This window comes from Lontra canadensis, unplaced genomic scaffold (assembly GCF_010015895.1).
Source record: "Lontra canadensis isolate GAN:19392208 unplaced genomic scaffold, GSC_riverotter_1.0 scaffold45, whole genome shotgun sequence".
NCBI lineage: Eukaryota > Metazoa > Chordata > Mammalia > Carnivora > Mustelidae > Lontra > Lontra canadensis.
Window position 1 is genome coordinate 5,940,974 of NW_022631039.1, and position 10,724 is coordinate 5,951,697.

The following is a 10,724-nucleotide window of genomic DNA, read 5'->3' on the forward strand; positions in this document are numbered from 1 at the left end:
TCCCTGCCGCCGCCGGCCGCACCCCTTCGGGGGCCCCCGGATTCCCAGCCAGAAGGGCGGGGACTACCGGGAGCACTGCACTAGGAGTCAAATTCCTGGGAAGGAATTCGGGTTGGGCCACGCACGTGCTGAGCGGCTGGAGCTGGGTTACTCCCCTCCCGCGTCTCCATTTTCTCAGCAGTAAAATGAGGATGACAACACCCTCCCAGTTCACAGGGACCTGGGGACGGGTGGGAGCAGGGATGCTGGGAACAAAGACTCCCAGGGCCGTCTCATTCACACCCCTTTGCCCCCTTCCCCACATGACCTCAGCATATCAGGGACTCCAGAAGCCCCCCCCCCAACCAAGGGCTGGGCACCCCCCCCTCCAAGAGAGAGACCCTCACAAACCAGTTAGGAGTTAGCCAGTTCCTAAACAAGCTGGGGAATGGTGGGCAGCCCCCATTTTGATCCCTCCCCAACACAACAACACCAGAGTCCTTCCCAGGTGGCAACAACCCCTACCCAGGCCCCACCGCTTCCTCCAAAGTGGAAACCTCAAGCCAACTGGTTTTTCCGCTTGCTCCCAGGCCCTAACCAGCCACGTGATGGGGCTTTGGCCAGGTCTCAGGAATGTCTCCAGACTGCTTCTGCCACAGACCCAGGGCTCTGAGCAAATGGTCCAGGGTCATGGGCCAGGCTTACGTTGCCTGGCTAGACAGTAGGCTGGGGAGGAGGTGGAGGGTGGTTTAAAACCACATTTGGAATATTAACCTTCTGAATCACCAACATTATGTCCACCCCCTGCCCCTTCATCCACCAATTCTAGAAAAACACCCTGCTTGATGTCTCCTCCAAGGACCCCTCCCATGCCTTGGTCCAGCCCCCATCCAGGGCTCAGATGTGCTCATCAGTCCCCTAACGACAATTCTGGCAACAAATCATCACACCACCTGGTGTGCTTAGTGTCCCCCGTGACCTCAAAGCCCTTCTCTCATTAGAACAAAATAACTGCCAGTCCTCGGGCAGACTCAAGGTGGGAGCCATCTCACTGGGCAAGGTATTTATAACACCTTGGAATACAGATGCATCCTACAGGTCTTGACTCCATCAGGCCTGCCCTGAGGAGGGAGAGGCCTGGCTGGTCCAGATGTCATCTCCTGCAAGGGGCACTGACCCAGGCCCTAGGTGGACCTTCACCTAAGCCTCAGCTAGTGCCTCGAATCTCTTCACAATCATTCAGTAAAATGATTACTATTGCACTTTGCCCCAGATAAACAAAAACGTGTCTCCAGTCCGCCAGGAGCTCCCAGACTGCGGTGGACAGAGAAAGCCAGCTTTGAGAACGTGGGGTGGAAGAGATGAGGTTCAACTGGGGAAATCCGGGAAGGCTTTTGAGGAGGTGGCAGTTATCCTGGACCTCTAAAGCCGTGCGGGAGTTGGGCCGTTGGCTATCCGGAAGGCCCCCGCAGCAGCCAGCAGAGGGAGTCCTGGGGCTGGAAAGTAAAAGGCAGGTGTGCAGATGCAGTTTTCGAGTTGGGGAGTTCATAGGAAGCACGGCTGGAAGAGCCGGTAGGATGGCCAGGGGGGTGGGGGGGACACGGGCCAAGAAAAAAAAAAAAAAAGAACGTCACATCCGACAGCGATTCTGGTTCTGCCTCTTGTGCAGCCATTTGCCTCAGTTTCCCCATCTGTAAAGGGCGGGCGTGGAGGGTGGTTGATGACCTCTCCAGTCGAGGACTTCAGGATGGGGAAGAGGGGCACCACCCGGCCTGCCTGGGCCCCCGGCTGGGCAGCACGGCGCCCCCAAGCCGGCGCCGCGATGACGAGGGCCCCTCCCAGCGCCCCTCCGCACCCGCCCGCGGCACTGAAAGTATGACGCCCATCCAAGGCGGTGCGTGAAGGCAGAGGAGCAGGCCAGGTGCGGGGCGGGCGCGGGCCATGGCAGGGCCTCCTCGGCTCGCCAAGGACCTGCCCCACCGGCGCCCAAAGCGCGCGCCCCAAATCCGGGACGTTCCGAGCGGCGGGGATGGAACTCCCACGCCACAGGACTCTGATTCGCCACCAGGATTCGACGCCGGAAGAGGCTGGGCGGAGCTTCGCGAGGGCGTAACCAGGGAACAAGGTGGCTCCGCCCAGGGCGTGGCCAGGGGCGGTTCTCCCGCCTGCCGGCGCGGAGGCTGAGGGGATAGCGTAATGACGTAGGGGGCGGAGCTGGGGAACAGACTGTACCCTGGGATTACGTAAGGAAACGAGGACGGGGGCCGCGTAGCCCAGGCTAGTGGGCGGGGAAGAGAGCGGGGCTACAGTCGGAACTGGGCGGGGTCCTGAGCGAACGCAGGAGGCGGAGCGAGGGGGCCAGGCCGCGGTGAGCTCGGGTAGCGGTTGCCGGGCATGCTCCGCTGGACCCGCTCCTGGAGGCTCCCCCTTAGGGGGCTCGGCCCCTGCAGTCTCAGCTTCTCCAGGGTGCCCGTCGCACCCAGCAGCAGTGGCCGAAGCGGCGCCGAGCCGAGGTCAGTCAAGGGCGCCGTGTGGGAGGCCATCCGTCGTCCCTCCCGGGTCAGTCCTGCCGTGGCGGCCCCGCCTCCTCCGTCTGTGCCCGCCCCCGCCCGCGCCCAGGCCGCTGCCCGGAACCCCTTCCCCAGCCGGCTTAGACCCCTCCACCGCCCTCGCGCCTCCCTCCAGGTCGGTGCTGCTTTCCTACAAGCTTCTGGACGGAGAGGCGGCGCTCCCGGCCCTGGTGTTCCTGCACGGGCTCTTCGGCTCCAAGACCAACTTCAGCTCCATCGCCAAGGCCCTCGCCCAGCAGACTGGCCGAAGGGTGAGCTTCCGGGAGAGGCGGGGCCCCGCGGAGGCGTGGCCCGTCTCCCTCAGCCGGCATTGGGAAGGGGATGGAGGCTGCATGGCACACCGAGGCCCTAGGTGGACCCCGGTCATTCTCGTGCTTGCCCCCACCCAGTCCTTCATGTGTGAGAGCTGCCGTGCGTGCTCCACGCTGAGCTCCGCCGTCCAGGGGTCCAGTGGTCAAAGGGACCAGCCCTGTTCGTTCCCCAGGGATGACAAGGAGCTTGCCGCCTTATGCAGGAAGTAGCCCGCCCTTCTGGGCTCCAGCTGGTGGAAATTCTTGGCACCTGCTTTCTCTGGGTGGTCACCCTGCCAGGCCAAACCTTCAGAGACACGGTCATGCTCCTTGGGCCTTCTCTGGCAGAGCAGCCCCAGGTCCTCCATCTGGCCTCCTAGGTCTGAGAACTGGGCGCTCTCACCATCGGGGCCGTTTTTCCACTTCACGACCTTTCCCCAGGCTCTCTACGCCCCTCAGCCCGCAGGAATGCCATGCCTTAGGCGACTGTGCCCTGAATGTGGATGCCGGCTCTGCCCGCCCTCTCTCCACTCCGCAGGTGCTCACGGTGGATGCACGGAACCATGGTGACAGCCCCCACAGCCCAGACATGAGCTATGAGGCCATGAGCCAGGACCTGCAGGACCTCCTGCCCCAGCTGGGCCTCGTGCCCTGCGTCCTCATTGGCCACAGCATGGGAGGCAAGACAGCCATGTTGCTGGCACTCCAGAGGGTGGGTGAGCCTCCCTGTACGGGGCTTCCCCCGCATCCAGTGTGGACCCCGAGTACCCAGCAGTTGACCTGGGACTCAGCCAAGCCTTGGATGACCAGATTCAGGATCTGGGAACCCTGCCTGAGACTCAATGTGCCTGCCGTAAGGCCGGTCCCAAGAGTGGTTCTCTTAAACAGCCGGAGCTGGTAGAACGCCTGATTGCTGTGGACATCAGCCCAGTGGAGACCACACCGAGCTCCAACTTCCCATCCTACATGGCCGCCATGAGGGCTGTAGACATCCCAGATGGGGTGCCCCGCTCCTCTGCCCGAAAGCTGGCCGAGGAGCAGCTCAGCACTGTTATCCAGGTAACACACCCATCCCCTGGTGGTGGTGTGGGCTGGGACCTGTCAAGGGAAGAGTGGCAGCCCCAGACCTCACATGGAGACTTCCCTCCCCCAACTACCGGACCGGCCCCCTCCAGGACTTGGCGGATCGTCAGTTCCTGCTCACCAACCTGGTGGAGGCGGATGGACGTTTCATGTGGAGGGTGAACTTGGAAGCGCTGGCCCAGCATTTGGACAAGATCATGGCTTTCCCACCACGACAAGAATCTTACCCTGGGCCAACCCTCTTCCTCCTGGGTGGAAACTCAAAATACGTGCGGTCAGTCAGTTTTAGCGGCAGTGGTGGGAGGGGTCCCAGCCTAGGGATCCTGCCTTGGGGAGGGCTTCGGTGTGGGCAGGGGGTGCCTGAGAATTCAAAACACCCCTGGGCATGTGGGCTCATGTGCTCTCGTCTCCCTGCTCTGTTCCGCGTCTCTGTGTCTCCCCACCCTCCCACTTTGACCCCTTCGGTGCGGCCTTCTCTTCGACGGGCAGCCCCAGCCACCACGCTGAGATCAGGCGGCTCTTCCCTCGAGCCCAGATGCAGACTGTGCCCCATGCCGGCCACTGGGTCCACGCCGACTGCCCCCAGGACTTTGTGGCTGCCATCCGAGGCTTCCTGGCCTAAGAGCGGCTGAAGAGAGGAAGCAGGAAACCCCCGGCTCCAGGCACTGTGGCCCACTCCGTGTCTCTGCGCAAAAGGACTCGGGCGGGCACCAAGAGAGCGTGAGGGTACGGAGGTGGCCAGACCTCAAGCTTTAATGAATAAAGACACTGCTGCTAAGGTCCCGGGCTGAGCTCTGTCACCGCCAGCGTCCCCACCAACCCAGGGGGAACCGGACCCAGGGGACCCTCGCAGTTCGGGGGCCCAGGGGGGTGCCCAGAGTGCCCCTGGACTCTCTCCGCAGCTGACTCTCGACCCGCTGCCTCACCAGCTGCTGCATGTCCTCCTGGGGGCGGGAGAGCAGGTTCAGGGCCAACCCTGTGCCCTTTCTCTTCTCCCCAGAGCTCCCTGGCCCGGCTGGCGTTCCCACACTACCTCCCAGGCCTCCACCTCCTGCCTCAGCCTCAGTTTCTCCTCCAGGACCTCCAGCAGCTGGGCCTCCACGGCGCGCAACTTGGCTTTGCATGTGTCCAGCTCGGCCTCCAGTGCCTGCTTCCTGCAGGTGGCGGGGAGAGCGGCACGAGGCTTGAACTCCGCGCATCTGCTGTGTGGCCGCAGCCCCCTGCCTTGTGACAGGGTGAGCGCTTCCGTGGCTTTCCTTGTGGGAACACCTGACTGCTCACCTCCTCTTCTCTAGCAGGACAGAGCCCTGAGGGTGAGCCACCCACTGCCCTCCCAACACCCCCCCACCCCCCGCAAGCATCTGCCTCTCACTTGGCAATGGCTTCATCCCGCTCCTGGAGGACTTGGTCCAGCGAGGGCTCTGTCTGGGCGTCCCCCAGTGCTCCAGCCACTTGGGATTCTGGGCTCTGTTGTAGGGTGACAGAGGAGGGAGCGGGGATCTAGAGCTTGTCTAGATGAGGTGTCCCGCTTCTGGGCCCCGCTGCCCTTCCCTTGGCTCTGATGCTAATGTCAGCAGGGGATGGGTCTGGAAAGTTCTCTTCCTGCCTCCTCCCCCATCCCATCCCCCACAGCCTCTCCTGGGCCTCTGAAAGTAATGCAGGGGGACTGGCCCACGCTGAGGGGTGGCAGCTGTGGCCCCTGCCTGGCACAAGGCTAAGCAGAGGGGACGGGGCGTTTGGCCCCTCAAGGAGGAAAGACGTTCCCACCCAAACCGCAGGAAAGAGACAAGGAGGGTTTCAGAAGGACACTTACCCCTCTAGGGCCCCAGGACAGAGAGCGTGGCCTGGTGACTGGGACTCTTGTCAGTGGGGTGGGGCAGGCAGACTACGTAGCCCTTTGCCCTCCCTTCCGGGCAAGGCACTCCCTGTCAGGCTCCGCCCCGGGCTGGCCAGCCGGGCCCCTGTCTCCCCTCCTGGATCCTGGAACCTTCCTGCAGGGCCCAGAGCTTCCTCAGGCCCTTCCTGTACCGTCACACTTGTCCGTCCCCACAAGGGGGCGCTCCACCCACGCCGGGAGGTGAGAACCGAGGGCCAGAGCCTGGACCATGTGCTCAAGGACAGGCGTAGGTGCCCCAGCACCCCATCCCGAAAGGTTGGCATCTTGGCATCAACCACGCATATGGCCAATCTTAGCTCAGCAGGAAACAGAAGGGAAAAGGCCTAACCATTCCTGTAGACTCTTAACATCTGGGATGTCCATTCTTCCTAGTAACATAGCTGGTCACTCCTCCAGGATCCCCAGCGTTGATCCTGGAGCCTGGCGGGGTCTGCCGGGGTGGGGGAGGGGTCGTCTAGTTAGCCCAGGCCCCCCACACTCTCCCCTCATTTCTCCCCACCCCGCGTGCTTACTGAGCACACCAGTGACATCAAAGGTGTAAGAGAATTTGCCCCATCGAGAAGCCTCTTCAGCAAGGTCATGTCCAGGGGATTAGATCCTCAACTCTGCCTTAAACATAAATATTTCTCCCAGGCCACCCTGCCAGACATGACTCATGCCACTGAGACACGGGTTCCTCAACAGCCAGACCAACAGCTTCCTTGGTTGAGCCCCAGGCGAAGAGGTGAGGTCGAACTGTACCCCCAGATGCACCCTTCTGTTGAGACGGAGTCACTGTGTTTTGAGAGTCTGATCTGTGCCGTGATCCAGACAGGGCCCAGGGACCTGGTCTCAGGGACCTCCGAGGCCAGCAGGGATGAAGCGCAGATAAAATCAGAAAAGAGTGTCAGGGGCTCCCGGAACAGTAGGAGCACGAGGGAGGTCACAGGAGGTCACACCCAGCCCGTCACAGGAAGTTCCCTTAGGAGCTCGTCCACAATGAACCCTGCAGGCCAGCAGGAGTCAGTCAGGAGAAAGGCATTTCTTTTAACTTTTTTTTTTTTTTAAAGATTTTATTTATTTATTTGACAGACAGAGATCACAAGTAGACAGAGAGGCAGGCAGAGAGAGAGAGAGGGAAGCAGGCTCCCTGCTGAGAGAGCCCGATGCGGGACTCGATCCCAGGACCCTGAGATCGTGACCTGAGCCGAAGGCAGCGGCTTAACCCACTGAGCCACCCAGGCGCCCTCTTTTAACTTTTTAATCTCGAAACAGTTTCAAAACTGCTCTTCAGTGTCCAAAAAAAAATATCCTTTTAGGGTAAAAAAAAAAAAAAAAAATCTAATACGGTATCAAACATTGTACCCAGTCGTCGCATCTCTCTGGTCCCCCTAGGTCTAGAACAATTTGTGGCTTTTCTTTGAATTTTGTAGCCTTGACATTTTGAAGATTACAGGGAAGTTATTTTGTAGACCATCCTCAAATTCTGGCTTGTCCACGCCTTCCTTATGATTAGGCCACTGTTAACCCACTTTGGGCAGAGACATCACAGAAGGGATGCTGTGTTCTCCTTTCTAATATCGTTTGGAAACATGACTGGTGGGACCAGTGCTGAGCGCTTGACCACAATTAATAAGCACTGGGGAAGGGAGGTACTTAGAGATTATGACACATCCTTTCCCTTACCCCACTTTCACTCATAGGATTCAGCATCCATCGATGTTCTTGCCCGCATTAATTATTACTACAGTGGTTCACAAATGGGGGCGCCTGGGTGGCTCAGTCCATTAAGCGTCTGACTCTTGATTTCAGCTCAGGTCCTGAACTCAGGGTCCTGGGATCGAGCCCCACATTGGGCTTGGGCTGAGTATGGAGCCTGCTTAAGATTCTCTCTTTCCAGGCACCTGAGTGGCTCAGTCATTAACCATCTTCCTTCAGCTCAGGTTGTGATCCTGGGGTCCTGGGATCAAGTCCTGCATGGGGCTCCCCTGCTTGGTGGGAGGCTTGCTTCTCCCTCTGCCACTCCTCCTGCTTGTGTTCCTTCTCTTGCTGTCTCTCTCTGTCAAATAAATAAATAAAATATTTAAAACAACAACAACACTCTTTCCTAGTGTTTATCCTATGGTTCTGGTTCTCTGGAGAACCTAACTAATAGAATTTACATATATTAAGAAAAAGTTCACTGTTAGACCTGAATTCCCATCCACCAGGCTCATCCTAGCTTTCCATATTTTACCTTCTTTCTCCAGTTGTCTGCAGTACATTTCATAATTAGTTCAGTCTTTCTGGGTGCCACTAATCCCCCGGAACAGTGGTGCTCCCCCTGACGTGGATGCCCTTCTTATGGGGGCCTGGCGTCTGCAGGGACTGCCAACGCCTACCCTTAACTCTGATACCACCCTCAGGCGTGGCCCTGGCTGCCACTGGGGTGTCAAATGTCTAAGAGCTTTACAGTCATTAAGCGAGTCATTCATTCTGCAAATATTTGCTAAGCACCTACTATGTTCTAAGCGTGTTTCCGGGTAGTAGACATAAAACAGGAAGACAAAATTCCCTGACTTCATAGAGCTTACATCCTTTTTTTTTTTTTTTTTTTTTAAGATTTTGTTTATTTGATAGATTCTCTCTGGGACTCTCTCTGGGGAATCATGGGTTCATGCCCCAGCTGCCCCTGTCCAATCTTGCTCCTCCCCTGCTTCCCCAGGATGGCTCAGTCTCAGGGCTGAGCTGGAAGATGGACAAGATGGGCAAGATGGTGCGCTGGGGTGGCGGAGGCTGGAAGTGGGAAAGAGAGCTGCTGGCTGGGAGGGGGCTGGGGGGCTTACCTGTATGTGACCTTGTTTGTGCTTCCCTCCCTGAGCTTTATTGTCGTCATCTGTGACATGGAACTAATGGGTCACCTCCCCGGTGGGGTCACAGGAAGGGTTAAGTAAGGTCGCTCATACAATGACCAGCGCTTTGCATACTAATGGACCAGGGTCGGACATCCCAGGAAAGGCAAGGAAGCCTGCTAGAGAGCAACGGAAAAGAAAATTCTATACGAGCTGCCTCCTCGTCCTCCTCCAGACCCCTACAGCCCTTGCACTTCCCCATCATTGTCTTGTCACTGTCAAGGTGTCTCTCCCACCAGCCCGAGGGCCTCTGGAGGACAGGTGGTGACTGTCATCATCCCAACCTGGGCACACGGGTGCTCAGCGGCCAGTACGCCAGTGAAGCAGTACCGGCCATGTCCAGCAGGTGGCAGCAGTTCCCAACCTCAGGGATTGGGTGGGCAAGGGGCCCTTGCCCAACCCTTCCAGCTTGCGGATGGAAACCCCAAACTGTCCCCAGGGGCTTTGGGACCTCCCAAACGCCCAGCTTTTCCCTCAGTGCTCCTTTATAGGAACACAGCTTGTTGCATGTGCTAACATCTCTCATACAAACCCACTTTCTGTGCCGGCCTTGGGAAATACACTAGAAGTGACCTGGTTCCTTCCCTGTAGATGTCCCCATCCAAAGAGGGGACAGACACCTAACACAGACCACAGCCACACAGGACAAGAAGTGCTACAATCAGGATAAATACAGGTCTTTGCGGGACCACACAGGAGCCCGGCCCTCGTTGTCGGGCAGTCAGGGATGAATTCCTGGAGGAGGTGATGTCTGGGGATGGAGTGAAAGTCAAGGGCCAGGTGCCTGGAGAGGAGGCAGGAAACAGGGGAGGAGAGTGTCCCAGCCGTGGGGAACTAAGGCAAGTGCAGATTCCTAAAAGGAGCGTGCTGTGTGGGCATCGGGCGTCACAGCTGTGTCAAGGGAAGGTGGCCTCCTTCAAGGGAAGGTGACACAGGGCTGGATCACAAGGAACTAGAAAATCTCTACTGGGGTATCAGGATCCTCTCCCTGGGGGCGATAGGGAGACCTCACTGCCCTGAACAAGTAGACTGCAGAATGCCACAGAGAAGCCCTTTTGACTAAGGTGGGGACAGGGCTTTACAGGGCATTGGTCTGGATAGACTATCCATCAATTACACACCTTAAAGAATGTTCTGGGGCACCTGGAAGGTTCAGTCCGTTAAGCGTCCTACTCTTGATCTCAGCTCAAGTCTTGATCTCAGAGTCGTGGGTTCAAGCCCCACATTGGGCTCCACACTGGGCGTGGAGCCTACTTAAAAAGAAAAAAAGAATGGGATCAAAGTGATATGTGTTACGGGGACTGCCCTGTCCCCACGGGGAATAAGCCCCACTCTCTCCCCGTGTCCTTGTTCACACGGTTGGCCCAGAAGGCCTTTCCCCCCCGTTCTCCACCCGGCCACCTCCTACTCATCCCTTAAGCCCCCATTGAAATGCCCCACCTCTGGGAAGTGGCCCCTGATCCCAGGGAGTTGGCCTCTCCGGGACCCATGTCATCTTGTGCAACAGTTTTATTTTTTTTAATTATTTATTTTATTACTTTACTTATTATTTTATTTATTTTTTATGTATATATTTTAGTAATAAATACGTAAGCACCTACTATGTACTTGGAGCATTCCATTCCAATGTCAGCCCTTGTTTCTTATTCCAATCACACACATACACTCACACACACGGATGCATACACGCCCGGGACTGTGGCCCCCCAAATTCATCTCCACCCCAAGCCAGACTACTCCTGCCTCCTTAGTCTCCAGCTGGTGTGGCGCATGAACTCCTCACTGACCATCTGCATGTCTCCCCGGGTATCTGGGTGGGCACTTGAAATGCTCACAGGTGTCAGGTCTGGACTCCTCCCCTGTCTCCCTGGGTCTGCTCCTCCTCCCGGAACCAGCTCTGCCCTTACCTGCACGTGCCCAGTTATCAGCACCTGTTGCGCCTAGTTCATAATCTTTCACACTGTTTTAATGTCTTTTTTAGTATTTTATTTTTTTTTAAGTAATCTCAGCTTCCAACGTGCTGCTCGAACTCACA

At 57.7% G+C, this 10,724-nt stretch overlaps 1 protein-coding gene and 1 long non-coding RNA gene across 4 annotated transcripts; one reads left to right on the forward strand and one right to left on the reverse strand.

Moving 5' to 3' along the window:
• Positions 1-2,350: 2,350 nt before the first annotated feature.
• On the forward strand, positions 2,351-4,697 carry ABHD11 (abhydrolase domain containing 11). 3 transcript variants are annotated; one of them, XM_032872430.1, is made up of 6 exons: positions 2,351-2,492; positions 2,665-2,800; positions 3,378-3,551; positions 3,728-3,898; positions 4,015-4,196; positions 4,412-4,697. In XM_032872430.1, the coding sequence occupies exons 1-6, from the start codon at positions 2,374-2,376 to the stop codon at positions 4,542-4,544; spliced, it is 915 nt and encodes a 304-aa protein (XP_032728321.1). In that variant the 5' UTR covers positions 2,351-2,373; the 3' UTR covers positions 4,545-4,697. The 3 variants fall into 3 exon arrangements, with proteins under 3 accessions (XP_032728321.1, XP_032728322.1, XP_032728323.1); XM_032872431.1 differs by having other exon boundaries at positions 3,378-3,519; positions 4,412-4,541; XM_032872432.1 differs by lacking the exon at positions 3,378-3,551.
• LOC116876344 lies at positions 4,646-5,847 on the reverse strand. Its single transcript, XR_004384378.1, has 4 exons — positions 5,736-5,847; positions 5,295-5,389; positions 4,956-5,076; positions 4,646-4,866 (listed from the first exon to the last, which is right to left on the reverse strand). It is a non-coding gene; the product is annotated as an uncharacterized LOC116876344 (long non-coding RNA).
• Between the last annotated feature and the right edge of the window lie 4,877 nt (positions 5,848-10,724).